This window comes from Patagioenas fasciata, chromosome 28 (genome assembly GCF_037038585.1).
Source record: "Patagioenas fasciata isolate bPatFas1 chromosome 28, bPatFas1.hap1, whole genome shotgun sequence".
Lineage (NCBI taxonomy): Eukaryota > Metazoa > Chordata > Aves > Columbiformes > Columbidae > Patagioenas > Patagioenas fasciata.
Genome location: NC_092547.1, coordinates 4,531,869 through 4,553,055, shown reverse-complemented (window position 1 = coordinate 4,553,055; position 21,187 = coordinate 4,531,869). Strand labels below are relative to the sequence as shown.

Below are 21,187 nucleotides of genomic sequence, written 5' to 3'. Positions count from 1 at the left end.
AAGCAGGGGTTTTTGCCCTATTCTATATGCTGTTAGATAGAACACCCCGGCTTGCAAAATCCTTATTAAAATCTGCTTTGCTGGGCCTTTTCTATCAGCAAGATGATTGTTCCCTACAACACACAGCCCCCCAGCCCCATCTGCAACTCCACAGTGACCCCCCCAGCAACTCCAAACCAGGACGAGCGCCGAATGGGGTAGCAGACGTGTATTGTCACAACACAGGGTAACACAGCCCGCAGCGGCCCCGCTGACGGCCCCCAGGCACCCGCCACCCCAGCGAGTCTGGGGGTGCCCCCTCCTTGCACCCAGCGTGCTAAGGCGCTACAAACCCCCCGGGGGAGACAGCGCGAGGGGCACCTCCCAAACCCCAGGCCTGCGCTTGTCGTGGTGGGGATGGTCCCCACCAGAGCCTCCGTTGCTGCAGGCAGCAGGGACAGGGGTCCTGCTGTCCCTGTCCCCATCCCCATCCCTGCAGGCAGGGTCCGTCCACCCCCCGTTGGGGGGCCCTGGGATGCTGCCCCCGCTCAGATCTCCTGCAGGAAGTCCACGGGGAAGAGCCCGACTTTGCGGCCGGTGTAGACTTTGACGTAACCATTCACCTCCTCACCCTTCTGCACCACGATCTGGGGGCGAGGGGGGGCAGGTGAGGCTCCTGTGAGCTGGGGGGGCTGGGGCAGAGGTGCTGGGGGGGCTGAGGGACCGCGGGCTGTGAGCGCACGGTCCCGTCTCACCTGATCCTTCTTGAGCGTGATCTGCCCGATCTCCCGGTTGCCCACAAACGAACGCGTCACCTTGTGCACCCGCTCGCCCGCCCGCACCCGGATGATGAAGTTGGGAGGGAAGTAGCCGATTTTCTCACCGATCTTCCCCTGAAAGAAGTTATAGAATCGTAGAATCATTTCGGTTGGAATAGACCCTCGGGATCATGGAGTCCAACCACAACCTCACCCAACTCCAGCACTAAACCATGGTCCTAAGAACCTTGTCTAAACGCCTTTTAAACCCCTCCAGGGATGGTGGCTCCAGCACTGCCCTGGGCAGCCTGTTCAATGCCCCACAGCCCTTTGGGGAAGAAATTGTTCCCCACATCCAACCTCAACCTCCCCTGGTGCAACTTGAGGCCGTTTCCTCTTGTTTTATCCCTTGGGAGCACAGACCAACCCCCTCCATGCTCCAAGCTCCTTTCAGGCAGTTCAGAGATCAGAAGGTCTCCCCTCAGCTCCTGTTCTCCAGCTGAACCCCCCAGGTCCCTCAGCCGCTCCCATCACACTTGTGCTCCAGCCCCTCACCAGCTCCATCACCTCTTTTGCACCCTCTCAATGTCCTTCTGATGATGCAGTCAGCATCATGGGTGTTGCAGCCAATCTGTCCGCCCCCCAGGTCCCCCATGACAAACACCCCGCAGCTCGTGGGGATTTAGGGTGCGCTTTGCGCTGGTCTCTGCTTTAAGCACCGCGTCCTTCCCCTCTGTGCTTGCGGGACCCCAGCCTTACCCGCCACCACTCCTCGTTGGAGTCATCGACCACTGTGATCTTCTCCCCCGGCCTGCAAAGGGAAGGGAGGGATGGGTGCTGGGGAGCTCGGGGGGTGCACACAGCCAGCGTGGCTCCAATTCCCACCCTCGTTCATCTGCGTTTGGTTGTGACCCTCGTTGAGGTGAAGGCTTCGCCCCCTCCCCACTGCCCACCCCACATCCTCCACTCACCACCCCGTGCCCGCTACATGGGTGAGAGCTTACGGGAAATCGAGGTCGTCCTTCTCCAGGGCTTTGAAGCGGTAAAGCGCCACGAAATAGTGAGACTGCAGAAAACCACCGCGCAGCCCCGGCTGCGGCTTCTTGTTCTGGGGAGGGGGAGCGAGGGGGTTGAGGCCCAAAACCAGCCCCGGGGAGCCCAGCAGGGAGATCCCTGCAGCCACTGCCCACGCTGCTCCAAGGCCTTCAGGGTGGAAGGGTGGACAACGGCTACCTTGTCATCTGTTGGGCTCTTCTCCGTCTTCTTGTCCCCTTCGGAGGTGCCTGGAGGTGGGAGGAGGGCGGTTACATCTCTCTCGGTGTTGCCCCCTCCCCCGGGATCTCCCGTGTCCAGCAGAGCGAGCCCCATGGTGGAGACCTGAACTGAGGACCCCGTTGCACAGGGCAAAGTCCATTCCCCGCATCGGGCTCCCTCCCTGCCCCATGCTCGGGTTCCTCGGCCCCCGCGTGTGGTCGCCGCACTCACCGCCCTCGGCTTTGCCCTCTTCTGGCTTGGTGGCTTCTGGTTCCTCGTCCATCATGGCAGCCAAGGGCTGCAAGGCAGAGAGCGGTCAGGTGGGGGTGGCAATGGGGTGCAGAGCGGTGCCCGGACCCTCGGAGCCGTGGGCCAACCCCGCACTCACGTTTTTCTTGTCGTCCTGCCCTTTCTTGCGCTCCTTGTTGGCCATGATGACGCCCGTCCGCAGGGTCTCGAACACGGGGTCGCTCCTGTTGGCTGCTGGGGCGCAGGGGTGGGGACAAGGGTTCGTCTCCAGGACACCAGGAGATGGGGCACCCCGCTGCGGGGCCGGTACTTACACAGCAGCTCCTTGACGCAGGCGTATTGCTGGTCGCTGTAGAGGGGCGAGCTGTACGCCCGCCGAAACCCTGGGGGCTGGAGGGAAAGAGGGGGACAGAGCATCACCCACCACCCAGACCCGTGGGTGACCCGTGAGAGCGGAGCAGGGAGCAGCTGGGTGCTGGGGACCCATGAGCACACGGAAGGGGAGCGACACCCGGGATCCCCGCCAGGAGGAGGGGACCGAGCACTTCGGTGCTCGCTGCCCGGAGCGCGGCGGGGACACTCACGATCTTGCCGAAGCAGCGCTGCATCTCCACGTAGGACTGGCAGTGGTGGTGGATGTTGGTTTTGCAGTTCTTGCACCTCAGGCCAAATTTGTTGTTGACTGGCGGTGGCGGGGTGGAAAGGAGAGGCAATGTGACACTGCAGCTGTGGCCTTGGCCCCCAGCCCTCGGCCCTGACCGCGGCCCCCAGCCCCAGCCCCCTCGGCACTCACGGACGATCATGCGGGCGCAAACGTCGCAGAATTTGGGCTTTTTGAAGTAGTGATCTTTGAACTTGTGGGGTTTGTCGTTGACAAGTTTCTGGGGCTCAGGTGGGGGTTCAGGCTCCTCCTCCTCTTCCTCCTCTTCCTCCTCCTCGTAGATGTAGTAGATGGGGCCCCCCGAGGGGCTGACCAGCTCCCCGTTGGGCTGCGGCTCCGTCGCCGTCTCTTCTTTGGGTTTTCGCTGGAAAAGTTGCTTCAGCTTCTGTAGCTGCTGGGGCGGGAGAGGAGGCATCGACGTGGCAGGTGTGTGGGGCACAGCACGGGAGCTCCCGGCCCCCTTGCTCTGACCTAGAGACTCATTCTTCCCCATGTGGGCACCCTGGGCATCCCACGGCAGGAATGCTTGAGGACCCCATGAGGTCCCCACAAAACCAGCGACTGTGACTCCCGAGCACCCTGGGGAGAAGCCAAGGTGGGAAATGGCCCCGCTGGAGCGGGATCCCACCTGAGCCCCGCAGAGACAGCGCTGGAAAGGTGGCTCCCTCACCCACCCACCCGAGCTCCCCTGTGGGCACCCACTTACCCGGCTCTTGGGTTTCCCACCTGGAGCAGGTGAAGCCGCCGGCTCCGGCACTTCCTTCTCTGTCATGCTGTGAGACACAAAAAGAAGAGACGCATCATGGTGGAGGGGCTGCTGGGGCAGGAGCCGCCAGACCTTGCTGGATGGGGAGCATCTCCCCAGCTGCTCCTCCTGCCCCAGCTGTGCCGCCCAAGGCCAGAGGCTCCGGGCCCAGCCCAGCGCTGCTGATGCTCAGCGCAGGTGGTGCCAAGCGTTGCCAGCCCGACCCTGGGCTACCTGCGCACATCCAGACATCTCCATCGCACGAATCGACCACAAACGGTGCCGCTCTCGACCCCCCTGGGACACAGGCACCTGCGCCGCTGTTGGGCGTCGCTGCACAGCCGCTTTTCTCCCCATAGCAGCCCCATGTTACCAGGGGGGCGGGAGCTGCTCCTGCATCCCCCCAAACACGCCTGTTCCACCTTTGACCCTCAACCATCCCCGTAACCCCTCTACCCAGGCATCACTATTTTTGGCGATACCTAACACAGGGCCCCCCATGTCCCCACAGAAACCAACCAGGGCGACCAGCAGGGAAACAGCGACGTGAGCTGGGGCGTCCTGGGGTGCTGCAGGAGCAAAGGACCCCGAGGTCTTGCAGCAACACGGGTGGACCAGCGGCCCGTGGGGGCCAGCGGCCGCGACGAGGGGGAAGCGCATGGAAAGGCACTTACGCTGCGTTCGGAGCCCTCGTCCCGCGATGAGAAACCCGCGAACGGTGGCGGTGTTGGGGTCCCGTTGGCTGCAGAGCCCCCTGTGCTGGGTGGGCAGGGAGGGGGCAGCTGCCCCGGTCCCGTGGAGAGCGGGAGTGACAGGGCGAGGGGAACCAACAGCTGAGCGCTGGCGGAGGCTGACGCCGAGAAATTGGAGCCAGCGCATGAGCCAGGAGGGGAGCGGGGTGGAGAGGAGCCACTGGCTATTTGCGTTAGTGGGTTGCTGGGCGTCACAGGGGCCCACCCACCCCCCCACCCACCCCCTGGCACGGGGCACAGCGAGCGCTCCGGCCTCCACGGCTCCTTTGCTCTCGCATCCGAGGCTCCTGCGGCTGGGAGGGTAGAAGGGAAGAGCGGCGGCAATGGGTCTGCGATGGGACGGCTCCCGTGGCTGTCCCGGAGCTTCTGGCAGCAGATCCTGCTGGTCTGCTCTGCTCTGGGAGCTGGGACACCGCTGCCATCATAGAACGGTTTTGGTTGGAAGAGACCCTTGGGATCATCGAGTCCAACCATAACCTCACCCAACTCAGCACTAAACCGTGTCCCTAAACGCCTTTTAAACCCCTCCAGGGATGGTGGCTCCAGCACTGCCCTGGGCAGCCTGTTCAATGCCCCACAACCTTTTCCATGGAGAATTTCTTCCTAATATCGAATCTCAACCCTCATTTGCGCAACTTGAGGCCGTTTCCTCTTGTTTTATCCCTTGGGAGCACAGACCAACCCCCTCCATGCTCCAAGCTCCTTTCAGGCAGTTCAGAGATCAGGTGTCCCCTCAGCTCCTGTTCTCCAGCTGAACCCCCCAGGCCCCTCAGTCTCCATCACACTTGTGCTCCAGCCCCTCACCGTCTCTGCTCTCTCCCATTCTGCCCCGCAGCGGGTGGCAGGTCCCTGGTCCCGTGTCCCTGCCAGGCCGTGGGACACCAGTTTGCAGCGAGGTTGGGGTTGCAGCTCCTACCTCTCCACTCCCGCCTGCTCTCGAAGGTCCCATCCAGCTGCTGCGAGAGGCTCCAGCTGCTGCGTGCGAACGCCCGGCGAAGGTGCTGCCAGCCCTTAAAAGCGTAACCAAAGTCATCTTGGCACTCACGAAACACCGAGTCCAATGAGAGTTTTCCCGATGAGATCTCTTTTTCAATATAAACTGTTTTCCCTGTGTTGCCACCAAGTGATTTAGAGCATTGCTTGGCTTCCTGTTCATACCGGCCACTCGGTTTCAACTCTACGGACATCCCGGGTGTAACAACATCCTCGTGTGTCTCAGTACCTTCAATAGATGCCTTGAACTAGAAAGGATAAACCCGAGTTTTACGTCTTCATGGAAACGTGTAGTCCTAATTTCAAAAGATAATAAAGGTGTGAAACATTTCACACGGTTTTCCTTTTTCCAGGTGTTTTTCCCATTGTACAATTTGGGGATACTCCCAATTATGCAGTTGAAGTTTTGCAGTGTATTTTCACGTGTAACTGCAATTACACGGTGACACCCGCACCTACTCCTGTCATTGGGGGTTGCTTCCTGGCTGGGGGTACAGTGGGACCACCCTGCACCCCCATTCCTGCCATTGCACAGCGAGGCTGCGAACACCAAACAGGGAGGACCAACCTGGTTGTCGTCTCACCCCATGGAGCAAGCACAGGGAGCTCCAGCGCTGGTACAGAACAGCAAAGCAGCATGGAAGTGATGGACAAGTTTTCTTTTTATATTTAAAAACGCCCCCCCCTCCCCCCCCAAAATAAAATAAAACCAAAAATAACCCTCCCCCTCCCTCCCTCCCCCCAAATAATAATCAGATTAAATAAAATGTGCAGTGAACATACCAATCAACACCTGTATGTGCGGTTCAACACAGTGCTTAACAAAACAATATACACAGGGGAAGGTGGGCGGGCACGGGCATCACTCCAAAAATAATAATTAAAAAAAAAAAAAAGAAATCAATTTCTTGTCTCTTAATTATGTCCATATAAATATATCCGGGAAGAAGGGCGAGAGGGCGGAAAGGAGGAGGCAGAGGGAAGTGCCCACGGTCCAGTGTTGTGTGCCCGCGCGCCCTACTGCGAGCTGGCCCGCTCCAGCACCCGCAGGTCGTAGTTCTTTTTGGCCACGCGCAGCTTGAAGCGGCTGAGGGAGTTGTTGAGGCGGAGGGAGGCGTTCTGGGCAGCCAGCGGGCTGGGGAACACGGCCACGATGGTGTATAAGGCAGCGAGGTCACTGTGCCTGCCGTTCTCCGGAGTCCCGGCGTTGTCGCCTCCGCCGCCGCCGTCTCCGCGCCGCCCCTGAGTCTCTTTGAGCCACTGGATTTTGGCACCGGCCATGGCGAGCTGGGTGAAGAGCTTGTCGGCCTCTGTCCGCGTGATGCCCTCGGGCAGGTCCGTCACCTCCAGCACTCGGCCCAGCACTGCGGGGAGAAACAGCGTCAGAGGTGCCAACAGCACAAGAGCTGATGCCCAGTGCTAAGTTGCCCCCATGCTGGTTTGACCCAAAACGGGTTGATTTTCTTCCTGCATCACAAACCTTTCTTTTCCCAGCTCATGGTTTGCACTCAGTTTGAGAACAAGCAGATCCCAGCCCAGCACAGGGTTCATGGTTTGAATGGCTCTGCTCTGAGAGCCAAGGACACTCTGAGCTCTGCCCACAGGGGTGAGGCAGCGAGGAAGGGGATGGATGGACAGAGCTGCACTGACACCCACACTGAGCAACCAGAGCGGTCCAGCCCATTAGCATCCTGTGAATTATTTCAGGAGACTTGGGACCTTCTGGTTTTGGTTCTTCCGATCTCTCTGGTTCTTCTCTTTGCTCTTTTTGGCGCAGCCAGGGGAGTTTTTGGTTGGGACGTTTAGTTCGGCTTTTACCATTTTGCAGAGGCCTCTGAGCCTTTCTGCCTTTTCCCTCTCTTTTCTCTCTCTGGGCTCGGCTTTGGGACCAGGTGCCGTTTCCTGGCACTGCCTGCTCAGCGTGTTCATGAGGAATTGCCTTGACTATCTTCTATTTCTATTTTCTACCTATATTTACTAGTAGCAAATTAGTATTTTGTTATTTTATTAAACTGCGTTGATCTCAATCCAAGTTTCTCCCTTCCAATTCTCTCCCCTATTGGGGGGTGAGTGAGCGGCTGCGTGGTTGTGTTACCAGCTCAGGTTCAACCACAACACCCCCACATCAGCAATGTTTGGTTTTCCCAGGTGCTCTGCCCCATGTTCCCACCCCAATCTTTGGGTACCGGGATTGGGAGGTAGCGCCGCTCTCTGCCCTCTGTCCCTGGGAGGGAGGAGGACAAGGCTGCGCCACCGAGGACGCCAACACCTGCAGATCCTGACCGCGCTTCGCCAGTGTCACACCAACCTCTCTGCCTCTGCGCTGTGGTACCCAAACACTCCTGCTGCCTCCTGGCTCCAGCCCCGGCTTTTGGGCTTAGCGCAGGGCTGGCTGAATGGATTCTTTGCTAATATTAACGTGGCACGTAACGAACATGCCAGCCGCGGGGAGGGGGACAGCTCTCTGGCAAGCAGCTCTTAAAGGGCCCCCCGCAGCCAGCTGCTGTTGCTGCTGGTGACATGGAGGTGACACAGGGGACAAGCCTGAAGCCTCTGGTGAAGATTGTCCCCCTTCCAGGCTGGCTGGCTCGCACCCAGCTAGCAAGTCTTGTGTTGCTGCAGGGAAGGGACAGACATGTCCCTCTTCTTCCCCTTGCAATGAGCAAGTGGAGACCCCCGAGGTGAGGGAGCCCCTTCCCCTCTGGGGAGAAACGATCCATTCAGCCACACCTGGAGGATCCCAAAGCCCTTTACAAAGACAAGAGCTCTGCAGCTCCTGGTCCCACCAGGAAATGGATGAACAAACCAATTGGGAAGGCAATGATGGGGACGAGATATCTCAGGGCTCTGGACACTCACTTTCTGCTGCCAAAGAGGAATAAAATCCCAGGAGTTCTGCCAGCTCCATCATTCCAACCCCCACAGAGGCAGGAACAGGGCCCAGGTGGCCACAGGTTGTGTGGGACGCCGGTGTGGGCAGACACGGCATCTGGAGTCTCTGCCAATGCCAACTACACACAGGCACCGGGGAGCAGTCAGAGGGGGAACCGCTTGGGGAGGGTCACTTGCCTACATCGCTTGTCCCAAGGTCAGTGGACGCAGACTTGAGGGCCTGTCTCTTGCTCCGGTTTCCATGTTTCATTCCAGTCTGCCCCTTTAAAGAATAAAAAGGGCAGCGTGTCACCTGAGAGACACCGCGGCCTCGCAGTGCCCACGGAGCACCCGGAGCTGGGGGGAGACCCAACTTGATGAGGCCACGGCTGTGAAGGCGAATGAAGGAACCTCAATGAGCCTTGCACCCTCTGTCGCTTTTGAGGTCTGCGCCCAGGGCAGTGAAAGGGTGTGGGGGGGTTTACCTGGTGTGCATTATAGTTGGGCTGGTTGTGGAGCAGCGGTGGGGGGCAGATGGACAGGTTATACTGCAGGGGCTGGCCCAGCAATGAGTAGCGCCCGTCACCTGCAAGAAGGAAGCAAATAGTTGAAGAAATCATAGGATAGACCCAGCCCTGTGCTATCTCTGTTCCCTCCCCTTACCTTGTGCTGGGCCCATGGGCCGGGGGAACTGTGTGAGGACAGGGAGGGGGCTCAGCCCCGTGCAGACGCTGTTGAGGTTGGTGACAGGAGATGGCGTTGGGGACTGGGTGGGGGACGTGATGGGGCTGCTCAGTTGGGTGCTGGCCTGGGGGAGGAAAAGCGTTAGACAGCCCCGGTGCTCGTGACCACCATGGGATGACCCAGCACGGATGCTGGGGTCCTCTCCCTCCCGCAAAGCCGTTTTTTCCCAGTCCTCTCCATACCTGGGCGCTGGCGTCTGGGTTGTACATGTCTCCCGGCTTCTGCCCCCGCTGGTCCAGGCTGTAGTACTTACAGTGGCTCCACTGCACCACGGGAGGGTTCTGGGGGGGCTGGGGGCCGTTGGGTACATTCAGCTGCATCACAACCACACCAGGGCCTGAAGGAGTCACCCCTGGGGAGAGACGACAGCAGCAGTATTGCCCAGGCTCTGGCAGGGATGTTGCTGCTCTGCAACTTCGTGCTCTTCCCTACAACACCCCCTCTGTGCTCTTCCCTCTGCTGAAACCCCCCCACCAAGACCTGGCCAGAATCTCTCTCTTGCTATCACAGTTTACATCAGAGAGCGATGACTTTTAACATGAGCAGAGGGGCCAAGCTGAAGGCAACTCTGGTGACCTCTCTGAGCATCACAGCAAAACTTCAGGCAGAAGATCTAACGCCAGAGCTCGGGGATCTCGGTTCCAGCTCTGCCCCCAATTCGCCAGCCCCAGCAGATGGAGCAGGATGCAGGAATCCTGATGCTCCTCCATCCACGCTGCTCCCATGAACCGTCCTGCTGACACTGAGCCGTGTTGCCAGCAGATGGAGTCTCAGCATCTCCCACAGCAGCTCCCTCTATCCGCTCCCACCCACCACGGCAAAGAGATGCTGGGCACAGGCCAAAGTCACTGTGCCACGTTCTGATAACGCCCAGCGGGCTGTGGGATGGGTGAGGATGAGGAAAAGCCCATTGTGTAGAAGCTGCCGGATTGGCCATAAAGTGGCAGCTCTGTTCACTCCGCAGCCCTTACAAAACCTGATGTGATCCGTGCAGGATCGGTGCCAGCGCTGAGCGGTGCCCGCTCTTACCTGAATACTGCTGCTGCATCTGTGGCGGGCTGCAGGGTGATGGGGACTGCGGCATCTGGTACTGGTCAGAGCCAGGTGGCTGAAGGAACCCCACCGAAGGGCTGTGGAGCAGAGAGAGCTCTGGTGAGGTGCTGGGGATGGGGAGAAACAGGAGCTGGTTGGAAACACAGCTGGCTGAGGAGGAACATGGTGCAGGACAGCTGTGCTGACTCTGGGAGCCAGGACTGGGCAAACTTGACAGTCAGCAGTGTGCCCAGCTAGGCTAAAAGGCCACCAGCATCCTGGCTTGTATCAGGAACAGTGTGGCCAGCAGGACTAGAGGAGTGATGGTGCTGCTGTACTGGGCACTGGGGAGGCCAAACCTTGAATCCTGTGGTCAGTTTTGGGCCCCTCATCATCAGAAGGACATGGAGAGGGTGCAGAGGAGACGATGAGGGGCTGGAGCACAAGTGTGATGGGAGCGGCTGAGGGACCTGGGGGTTCAGCTGGAGAACAGGAGCTGAGGGGAGACCTTCTGATCTCTGAACTGCCTGAAAGGAGCTTGGGGCATGGAGGGGGTTGGTCTGTGCTCCCAAGGGATAAAACAAGAGGAAACGGCCTCAAGTTGCGCCAGGGGAGGTTGAGGTTGGATATTAGGACGAAATTCTTCCTGGAAAGGGCTGTGGGGCATTGAACAGGCTGCCCAGGGCAGTGCTGGAGCCACCATCCCTGGAGGGGTCTAAAAGGCATTTAGACGAGGTTCTTAGGGACGCGGTTTAGTGCTGGAGTTGGGTGAGGTTATGGTTGATCTTGATGATCCTGAGGGTCTCTTCCAACCAAAATCATTCTACGACTCTATGAAACTCAAGAGCTGACCAGCATCTCTGGTGCCCGGCTGCAGGAGGGGGATGCTGTGCCCTTTCCCCCACCAGGCAGGCCAGGTATACAGAAGCTTTACCTGGTGCCGTTCTGCTGGGCAGTTGGGATGACGCTGTAGTAGATGGGTACCCCTCCAGCCTGAAGCCCCCCCTGAACAGACTGGCTGGCTGGTACAAGCACTGGCTGCTGGAAGGGCTGCTGGACCACACTCTGGGACTCATTGGCCACAGGAACCTGCGCAGGGAGGAAAGAAGCAGCCCTATGGAACAACAGGTAACAGAGCAGGAAGAACTGGCCCTAGAGACACCAGCGAGGTCTATACAAGGTAGAAGAGATGCCAGATGGTTGTCTACGGCATCTCAGAGCTATCTTGCTCAAGCAAGGGCGGCCCCTCCAGCTTTTCTGCAAACACAATAGCGAAGGGACCAGCTGCACTCAGACACGTCCCACGCAAATTCAAACGTGGACGTGCCCTTCCCAAGCTGGCGAGCATGCACTGTATTCTCCAGGTGAATACATCTCCATCTTTGGCTCTGTCGCTCCTGCTCAGAACAGGACACGTCCCACAAGGCCTGTGTGGCTGAGGGTCCGTCCCCAGCAGCCCCTCGTCAAACGTACCTGGTACGAAGGAAGCGGAGTGTACTGCACCATCAGGCCTTGCATCTGGCTCCCCATGCCGCTCCTCTGGCTGCTGAGAAGGCCGGGGGGCTGTGCCTGCTGCACCCCCATCATATTCTGCATCTGGCCCCCCATGCTGTTCCTCTGGCTGTTGAGGAGCCCGGGGGGCTGCGCCTGCTGCACTCCCATCACACCTTGGTACGTTTGCTGCTGGTTGGACATCACTGGCTGTAAACCTGTCAGAACGAGGTTTAAATGGGACAGGTCCCTCCAAAGAGACGGCTTGAGGCTTGGCACGAGGGCTCAAATGCTGCTTTGCCTCAGCTCTTGCTGGAGAATGGGAAAAGGGCTTCTCTGATGGCAAATGTAAAACACCTTAAAGAAGCTCTTGGCTTTAAATTCACCTTGTGGCACCTCGGTGTGTGATACATGGTGAGAGGGTGGGAAAAGACTAAACCAGCCTTTGCAGCCAAGCCAATTTCAACTTGTGTTTGCACAGGCAAGAAACACTCTATAGGCAGCAAGTCCAGCAAGGAGGAAACAGGGAAGAGCAGCCCAGCCCCAGACAGCGCATGGGAGATCCCCAAGAGCCAACATGAGCGGTGGGAAAGGGAAATATGCCCCACCTCCCCACTTTACACCCCCTTACCAGGCTGCTGGGACTGCTGGGGGAGCTGCTGAGTGCGCTGGGAGCTGTAGGCCACTGGGTGACTGAGAGATCGGTATTGCTGGCTGGAGTTCTGGTACTGCCCAGGAGGGTAGTAAGAAACCTGAATCTACCACAATCAAGAAAACACGGCGATGAGAACACAAGAGGGAGTGGGACCAAGAAAGCTGGTCCCCTAGGACCAGTTTTCTCTCTCACCTGGGCTGGCTTCTGCTGAAGGAAACCACCCATGGCTTTGGTTCTGGCCAGATGGGAGCTCCTCGGGGAACCGCGGCCCCTTCCCGCTCCTCCCAGCCCCCACAGCCAAGCCTTTCCCAGCACAGCAGTGCAAGAGCACAGGAGGAACAACCCTCATCACAGCTCGGGGGAACAATCCCAGAGCTCATAATGCCCTGCAGGACCCCAAAGGGAGCTTAGAGGTGTCACTCCTGAGTCTCATCACTGTCCCTCCCCTACAAGCCAGGAATGGCCAGGGGGGCCTCCAAAGAAGTGCCTTGTGAGCTCAGAGGGACAAGGGGGCAGAGCAGGGGCACATGCCAACCTGGAGCTTGGACCCCTGTGTATTCATCCATCCATCCATCAAGAAAAGGAAGGTACCCGCTCTCAAGGAACGGTTGGTTCCCTGGGCTGCTCCCCAGTAGCCCCTTTCCCGACAGCTCTGGGCCAAAATGAACGTCCCCTCCGGACTCGTGCGTGTTCTTACTTGCTGGGGAGGCTGAATGTAGCCCTGGGGCTGCAGCACCTGCTGTGTGGGGGCTGTGTGCCCTGAGGCAGAGTAGTTGGAGGTGGGAATGGGCTGCCCAGGGGTTGCCATGATGAATCCTGTCTGCTGAGGATGCTGGGAGATGAGGGATGACTGGAACATGGCCGAGGAAGGATCCGGTGCTTCCGTTGAGCCCTGCCGGCTGAGGCTGATCTGCCCAAAGGGGTTGCTGAGTTCATCAGCCTGCATTGGGGTAAGCGGGAAGGATGGAGGAGGACAGCGTGGAGGACAACAACATGTAGGACATCACTCTGCTGAGTACATTCCAGACCCCTCTCCCTACTCTCCCTACTCTGTGTGGAGGAGCTCGCCCAGCAAAGGTCCCCAGAAATGAGCCACGGACCAAGAGCATCCTGCAGGACAGGGGGTAGGGGCACGCGAGCTGCTGGAGGGGCCCAAACGCTCAGTGGACGCTGGTGACATGCAGGGCCCCACAGGGGCAGGGGTGGCCCCAAGCACAGAGGCCACGTCCCATGGGGCGCACCCTTCCTGGTGGGGACAACACAGCGGGCGACTGAGACCACAGGGTGGCCGTGGCCCCTGGAGCCCAGCGCTGGGCACAAGTGTCGCTTCCCAGCGGAGCTCCGGGCTCGGCGCTTGCCCTTCCCCAGGCTCTTTCCAAGATGAGTGCCCTGCCCCTACGTGTCTCACAGCCTCAGGTATCCCACTGCCTTGACCCCAAAGCCTCCATGAACCCCGAACCCGCTGGGTTTGTCTGCGACATACCTGATTAACAAAAGCTCATACAACACAAACACAGCACGTGAGTACAACAGAGACAGTGCAGAAGAGGAAATGGGGTTTATACCAGGTTGTACTGCTGGGGTGGAGAGACTGGCAAGAGGACTTGGGGGCAGGAGCTTGGAGAATACTGAACGGGCTGCAGCGCTGGGACCGGCTGAGAGCAGCAGAGAAGGGAACGGAGGAGAGATTGAGGTGGGAAAAGGGCAGGAGGGTGAGGAAGGAAGGAGAGAAAGAAGGAACAACCAGGTTAGTCAAGTGAGCCAACTGCAAACACACAGAGGGGGCACTGCAGAGGGTTGGAAAGCACAGAGATCAGAACAGGGGGGGCATTCGTCTTTCTGTGAAGACACACAGCCCAGCCAGTTGCTTTGTGGAAGGCTGAGCACGTCCACAAAGCAGCTCTCGCCTGGCATGAACAGTGACACAAGGCCCCAAAGGCCAGCGATGGCCAAAAGCGGCGGGAGAGCGCAACCTTTGTATCGACCCCACTCTTGTGTGCAGCACTGACCGCCGGGTCTTTCCTCTGCTCTCCTCTTCCCTATGGGCCCCTCTGTCTTTCTCTCTGCTTCTACCTCCCATCCATGAGCCTGAGGAGCTTCCGGAGCCCTGGACGCGGCGCAGCGACTCACCTGGGACAGCATGTGGTTGCTCATGGCTGGCGGCTGCTGGGCTGCGGGCGCCAGGCCCTGGGGCTGCGGCTGCGGGGCTGTGCAGGGCAGGAGGCCACGGTTGGGCTGTGAAGAAGGGGATTGGCTGCATGCTTCAGGGGCACTGAGTACCAAACCTTGAACAGAGAAAGGCAGGGCAGGGTTGGTACCTGGGAGAGAAAAACATGGGGAGGATGGGGGGCGGATACTGTCGCTGTGTCTGGCACATCCTTGCCCAGGTACCCATAACATTCAGATGATGCCAACCATGTTCCATTTCAACCAGTGTGCTGGTTGGACTGCAAACGGGTTGATTTTCTTCCTGCATCACAAACCTTTCTTTTCCCAGCTCATGGTTTGCACTCAGTTTGAGAACAAGCAGATCCCAGCCCAGCACAGGGTTCATGGTTTGAATGGCTCTGCTCTGAGAGCCAAGGACACTCTGAGCTCTGCCCACAGGGGTGAGGCAGCGAGGAAGGGGATGGATGGACAGAGCTGCACTGACACCCACACTGAGCAACCAGAGCGGTCCAGCCCATTAGCATCCTGTGAATTATTTAAGGACACTTGGGACCTTCTGGTTTTGGCTCTTCTGATCTTCTGGGTTTTTCTCTTTGCTCTTTTTGGCGTAGCCGGGGGAGTTTTTGGTTGGGACGTTTAGTTTGGTTTTTACCACTTTGCAGAGGCCTCTGAGCCTTTCTGCCTTTTCCCTCTCTTTTCTCTCTCTGGGCTCGGCTTTGGGATCAGGCGCCGTTTCCTGGCACTGCCTGCTCAGCGTGTTCATGAGGAATTGCCTTGACTAGCTTTTATTTCTATTTTCTACCTATATTTACTAGTAGTGTATTAGTATTTTGCTATTTAATTAAACTGTGTTGATCTCAATCCAAGTTTCTCCCTTCCCTTCTGATTCTCTCCCTGATTGGGGTGGTGTGGGAGGGAGCGAGTGAGCGGCTGTGTGGTTGCATTGCCAGCTCAGGTTCAACCACACAACCCGTCACTGACCACAGTGTCATGAGCTTGTCCTCCAGCCCCAAGTCCCTGTCTTCTAGGTGCCCTTTGGCAGGAGGTGTGTGGGGAAACAGTTCAGTACCTGCCCGGGACGTCCTGCTGGCAGCGCTGCCTTTGCTGCTCCCGATGCTGTCCCCCCGCGTCAGGATGGAGATGCCGCTGAAGCTGCTGGCTTTGGTAACAGGCGGTCGCAGGCTGCGGATGGAGCCATCTGAGTCTGTGCTGCTCCACGGCCGAGGCTCCAGCGACTTGATCTCGCTCTCCGTGCTGCTCTGGCGGCTGCCCGAGGCGCGGTTCAAACCGTCCCGGTTGCTCCTGGGGAGACCAGAGGAGTCAGACGGCGGCTGCGGCGCAGGGGGCAGCAGCAGGACCCGCGGGCACCGCCACGGCACCCGGCTCTGCCACACGGCGCTTCACCCATGGATCTGACAGCAAACAACCCACCCGGGTCACAGCGTTCTGGGCATGCACTGTGAACACCCAGCCACTGCTCATCTCCTTGGCCTGTGTTGAGAGCCCTTGTCCCTACCCAGAGCCCAGCCTGGAAGAGAAGCCAGCTCATTCAGAGCACAATCCCTCGCTAAAGCTTTGTCTCAGAACAAGGAGCTTTTAACAGAGGCCTCTAGACATGGTTGAGATCTTGTGAGACCGCTTTCCACACTGGTCCTGCTACAGCTCTCTGCCCACAGGCTGGGATGTTGCTACGCTCAGAGCTGTGCTCCTATTCATCATCCTTCCTCAGCCCCACCGCAGGTCTGGCCGCAGCAGGGCTTGGTGGAGCATCAGCAGAACACTCCGAGCAGTAAACTTGGTTTATCAGCCCAGCGAAGGATCGTAAGCAGAGCAATGGGCTCCTGGGCCTTCGCTGGGGAGGAATGGTGAAGGCAACACTGGGAGAGCTGCTCATGTAACGCTGCACTTGTGGAGGGGAAAAGATTACAAGGAACTTCTGAGGTGGAGTCCTGGTCTGCTGGGAGCACATGAGAGACAAAACACATCTATTGGAAAACCAGTACAAGGGTTATACCCCTAAAGGAGTGAGGAATTGGGACTACGCAGCCTCGAACCCCAAAGTCCAGCTGACCTAACAAGCACCGCTGTCAAGCTCAGGCTCTCCAACCTGAACTCTGAAGTCTCTCCCCACTATGGCAAGCACAAAACAAAGAGAGCAGGTTAGCCAAGCCCTTTAGGGACCATGCACAACAGGCAGAAAAGCTCCTGGCTGCAGCTCAGCTCCTAAAGTCCACGTAACTGTGCTGAGGACACCGCGTTTTCCATGGAGATGTCTCTCTAAGGACAGCCCGAGCCATGCAAGGGACTGAGGACACAGCCAACGCTGTTCCTACACCTCCTTGGATCCTTCTGTCCTGTTCCTGCACAGAAACGCTTCACCTTTAGAGCTCCGGCTATTAAACGAGAGGCCGCAGGGTTCATACGAACACGCTGCTCAAACAGTGCCCTCTGCAGAAATAAGAGCCTGAGACACCTCGTTGCCACCATTAAGTAACCCAGTGTTTATAACCAGCGATTAGGGACAACCGCACCTTGTCTGGGTGCTGATCCTGCCACTGCAGGTGCTTTCCTCTCCTTCTGGGAAACAAGAGGTGGAGTGGTTTGAAAACTGCTGGAATCTGTGGGTTTCCCCATTCCTCCCTGCCATTCCCCTCCCATCCCTCTGTTTTAACTGATGAATCAGCAAAGAAAGGGCTCCGGAGTTGATGCTGCAAAGGATACAACTTCGTTAACTCCACAAGCAGCCGTGCATGGGGCAAACTCACTCAGCAGGACAATGTACAAAAGAATTACACAGAGGTACCTAAAAATCTGCCTTTGTTTGTGAGAACTAGAAGAAAAGCCTTCTTTGGCGATTCTGTCGGTTAACATCAGAGAAAAGCATCGTTACAGAGCCACGCAGGCCTCGCAGAGGTACAAATAGTATAGTACTGACAGTACTGACCTGCTGTCGGTGAGATATCCGTTCTGGCCAGTCTGGGAGCGCGGAAGAGACATGGGGATGGGAAGGAAAGAAAAGGAGACTTAGAAACGTCGAAAGCAACAAACCCAGGTGATTTCAAAGCAAAGAGGAGCATGACTGACAGCACACGGTTTGGACATGGTTGTCATGCACCAGTTATGTGGTCACTCCGGAGCCTTGCTGAGCCCTCCGCACCCCAGTCCCATTGGACTCTTCATCCAGGCCCGTCAGGAGCCTTTCCTGATACCTGCGACCCCGGGATCTCCCAAGAGTTTAAAAATCTCAGTTCTCAACTCCTTACTTCCTTGCTCTAAGGCAGCTGTGCTGCTTGGACTGCAAACGGGTTGATTTTCTTCCTGCATTACAAACCTTGCTTTTCGCAGCTCATGGTTTGCACTCAGTTTGAGAACAAGCAGATCCCAGCCCAGCACAGGGTTCATGGTTTGAATGGCTCTGCTCTGAGAGCCAAGGACACTCTGAGCTCTGCCCACAGGGGTGAGGCAGCGAGGAAGGGGATGGATGGACAGAGCTGCACTGACACCCACACTGAGCAACCAGAGCGGTCCAGCCCATTAGCATCCTGTGAATTATTTAAGGACACTTGGGACCTTCTGGTTTTGGCTCTTCTGATCTCTCTGGTTCTTCTCTTCACCGTTTTTGGTGCAACCGGGGGAGTTTTAGGTTGGGACGTTTAGTTCGGCTTTTACCATTTTGCAGAGGCCTCTGAGCCTTTCTGCCTTTTCCCTCTCTTTTCTCTCTCTGGGATCGGCTTTGGGACCAGGTGCCGTTTCCTGGCACTGCCTGCTCAGCGTGTTCATGAGGAATTGCCTTGACTAGCTTTTATTTCTATTTTATATACATTTACTAGTAGTGTATCAGTATTTTGCTATTTAATTAAACTGCGTTGATGTCAATCCAAGTTTCTCCCTTCTGATTCTCTCCCCTGTTGTGGGGGTGAGTGAGCGACTGCGTGGTTGTGTTGCCAGCTTGGGTTCAACCACAACAGCAGCTTTGATGGCAGCTTTGTCAATGGAACAATTAAGGCCAGACATACAACATCCTCCGTGGGCACACGGCAGTTCCCACCAGGACAAACGAAAGGCATCGTCCCCAAGACTCTCAAAAGCAGCGGGGAAAGGAGCTGGACTCTGAACATGATCCATGACAGATGGGCAATTGGAATCTCCCCCGATTGCAGCGTTTGCCATGGCATGGGGAGCTGCCTGCAGCCAGCGGACGGCGCTCAGCGCAGCAACCTGAGCCAGACCTGAGCCAGGAACGCTGCTCCCGCTTCGAGGAGAGCTCAAGGAAGCCACAACCCAGCCAGACACTTGGTAAAGAGACAATAAACGTGCTGCTCAGCTCCAGCATGTAAAGGCACCAAGCTCCGCCTGATGCTCCAAGGCCAGCGCAGCTCGGTCAGGAGCTCAAAGCTGCACTGGAGAGAAGCTGGTGGAGCTTATAATCCTGATGGGCAGCAAGGAGAAAAACTGCCTCGTGTCAGTCCCCACGCATCCATTGCCCCCAAAACGGGGAATTTGGGAAGGAGCAGACTGGGGAGGTGCGGCTCCTCTATCTCGGTGTCTTAGACATCTTTGTTAGGAGCTGGAATTCAGTGGTAAATACCAAGAATACGGGGAAATTCGTCAAAAAGGCAACGGTGAGATCCAACCTCTTTGTATACTAAAGGTCACCTTGTGCCACAAAGTTCCAGGAGGGCACCTGGCAAACGAGCCATCCAAGCTTACCTCTCGTGCAAATATCCGCTCCCTGACCCGCTGATACTCTTCCTCTCGCTCTTCTATAGATTTGCTCCTTCTCCCATCCTGCAAGGGGAGCCTGATCTGAAGGGACAAACACATCTCAGCGGGTCAGCGGTTGCCAACGGGAGCAGGGGGCACAGTCAGCTGCTGGTATTTTAACGCAGGGTGTGGATTACGGAGTGTGTGTGACGCCTGACGCAATGACGGAGCCTGTGCCTCTGAACCCACCTTCTGGACACCTGCGTCTAGGGATTAACATCCCTTAGTGCCCTCCACCTCCTGGCTCAAGCACAACCACTGAACTCTGCCTGATTTGGAAAGGACAGATCAGGAATATCAGACAGGTTGTTCCCGGGGGTCAAAAAACTAAAGGGCGCTCTTTGGAGCATTCAAAGGTACAGAAAACTCCCACAAGCCACACAAACTCTTCATCCATTTCCACAGTAATTTGTAAAGGCTTCACTATGTATCTAGAAGCTGCTTCTTGGGTGGAGGCTTCTATTAAAGAAGGTTATTGCAGGAAAGCCGAGAGAAATTCAGAGTTGTTCTCAGCTGGGAAAGTTGCATTTGACTTTCATGCATTATACAGATATCTCATTGCCACCCCGTACCTGATTATCATCTCTGTCCATGCTGGTATCATCTCGTTTGAGGATAAACCTCTGCGGGAACTCTGCATTCTTCTCATCTTTGATGTGCTCAGAGAACCTCTGCTCAGGGCTGCGGGAAGAAACAGCCCGGTTAGACAGGTGAAAATGGGCACAGAACTGTCCTCATAGAGCCACCGCTCTGCGGGGAGCGAGGCGGCGTGCAAAGGTGTTTGTTGTGTTGAATTGCCCTGTGTCTGATGGCAACAAGAGCTCCGGCTCCTTCTCTGAGAACCAGCAGGGGCTTGTGTGCTGGTTGGACTGCAAACGGGTTGATTTTCTTCCTGCATCACAAACCTTGCTTTTCCCAGCTCATGGTTTGCACTCAGTTTGAGAACAAGCAGATCCCAGCCCAGCACAGGGTTCATGGTTTGAATGGCTCTGCTCTGAGAGCCAAGGACACTCTGAGCTCTGCCCACAGGGGTGAGGCAGCGAGGAAGGGGATGGATGGACAGAGCTGCACTGACACCCACACTGAGCAACCAGAGCGGTCCAGCCCATTAGCATCCTGTGAATTATTTAAGGAGACTTGGGACTTCCTGATTTTGGTTCTTTTGATCTCTTGGGTTCTTCTCTTTGCTCTTTTTGGTGCAGCCGGGGGAGTTTTTGGTTGGGACGTTTAGTTCGGCTTTTACCATTTTGCAGAGGCCTCTGAGCCTTTCTGCCTTTTCCCTCTCTTTTCTCTCTCTGGGATCGGCTTTGGGATCAGGCACCGTTTCCTGGCACTGCCTGCTCAGCGTGTTCATGAGGAATTGCCTTGACTGTCTTTTATTTCTATTTTCTACCTATATTTCCTAGTAATGTATTAGTATTTTGCTATTTAATTAAACTGTGTTGATCTCAACCCAAGTTTCTCCCTTCCCTTTTGATTCTCTCCCCTATTGGGGGGTGGGGAAGGGGGAAAGCGAGTGGCTATCGTGGATATATTGCCAGCTGGGGTTAAACCACGACAGTTTGCAAATACATACGCATAGGACTGGAAGTGAAGGATCCTTCTCTACCAGAGAGGGGACCTGCCCTTCTTATCAAGGAAAAATGGGTGGTGTGGGATGCACCCTGGTTATCGGGAAGGGAAGAAAAGGGAAGAAAAGGGAAGGGGAGGGGAAGGGGAGGGGAGGGGAGGGGAAGGGGAAGGGGAGGGGAGGGGAGGGGAGGGGAGGGGAGGGGAGGGGAGGGGAGGGGAGGGGAGGGGAGGGGAGGGGAGGGGAGGGGAGGGGAGGGGAGGGGAGGGGAGGGGAGGGGAGGGGAGGGGAGGGGAGGGGAGGGGAGGGGAGGGGAGGGAAGGGAAGGGAAGGGAAGGGAAGGGAAGGGAAGGGAAGGGAAGGGAAGGGAAGGGAAGGGAAGGGAAGGGAAGGGAAGGGAAGGGAAGGGAAGGGAAGGGAAGGGAAGGGAAGGGAAGGGAAGGGAAGGGAAGGGAAGGGAAGGGAAGGGAAGAACAGGGAAGGGAAGGGAAGAACAGGGA

The 21,187-nt window shown here is 57.2% G+C and overlaps 2 protein-coding genes across 11 annotated transcripts in view; both read right to left on the bottom strand.

Moving 5' to 3' along the window:
* Positions 1–191: 191 nt before the first annotated feature.
* Positions 192–4,792, bottom strand: STAC3 (SH3 and cysteine rich domain 3). Its single transcript, XM_065858929.2, is given in 13 exon segments — positions 192–626; positions 735–872; positions 1,497–1,548; positions 1,742–1,845; positions 1,971–2,020; positions 2,223–2,289; positions 2,380–2,474; positions 2,555–2,630; positions 2,825–2,922; positions 3,034–3,295; positions 3,608–3,674; positions 4,321–4,351; positions 4,354–4,792. Coding segments are annotated over 13 exon segments (1,311 nt in total). The 5' UTR covers positions 4,526–4,792; the 3' UTR covers positions 192–527.
* A 667-nt stretch (positions 4,793–5,459) lies between these two features.
* Positions 5,460–21,187, bottom strand: part of R3HDM2 (R3H domain containing 2) — a 34,368-nt gene continuing 18,640 nt past the window's right edge. For 3 of the 10 annotated variants that reach the window (XM_071799792.1, XM_071799795.1, XM_071799794.1), the window contains exons 9-24: positions 19,690–19,798; positions 19,064–19,159; positions 17,298–17,329; positions 15,423–15,655; positions 14,315–14,502; positions 13,750–13,839; positions 12,882–13,124; positions 12,161–12,287; positions 11,512–11,747; positions 10,973–11,127; positions 10,036–10,166; positions 9,189–9,358; positions 8,926–9,070; positions 8,748–8,848; positions 8,461–8,545; positions 6,161–6,755 (exon numbers count right to left, since the gene is read on the bottom strand). In XM_071799792.1, coding sequence (XP_071655893.1) covers positions 6,409–6,755; positions 8,461–8,545; positions 8,748–8,848; positions 8,926–9,070; positions 9,189–9,358; positions 10,036–10,166; positions 10,973–11,127; positions 11,512–11,747; positions 12,161–12,287; positions 12,882–13,124; positions 13,750–13,839; positions 14,315–14,502; positions 15,423–15,655; positions 17,298–17,329; positions 19,064–19,159; positions 19,690–19,798 — 2,488 coding nt within the window. In that variant the 3' untranslated portion in view covers positions 6,161–6,408. Of the gene's footprint in view, positions 5,640–6,160; positions 6,756–8,460; positions 8,546–8,747; positions 8,849–8,925; positions 9,071–9,188; positions 9,359–10,035; positions 10,167–10,972; positions 11,128–11,511; positions 11,748–12,160; positions 12,288–12,881; positions 13,125–13,749; positions 13,840–14,314; positions 14,503–15,422; positions 15,656–17,297; positions 17,330–19,063; positions 19,160–19,689; positions 19,799–21,187 lie in introns of those variants that run through there. The other 7 variants (XR_011735966.1, XM_065858892.2, XM_071799796.1 and 4 more) reach the window with 7 other exon arrangements.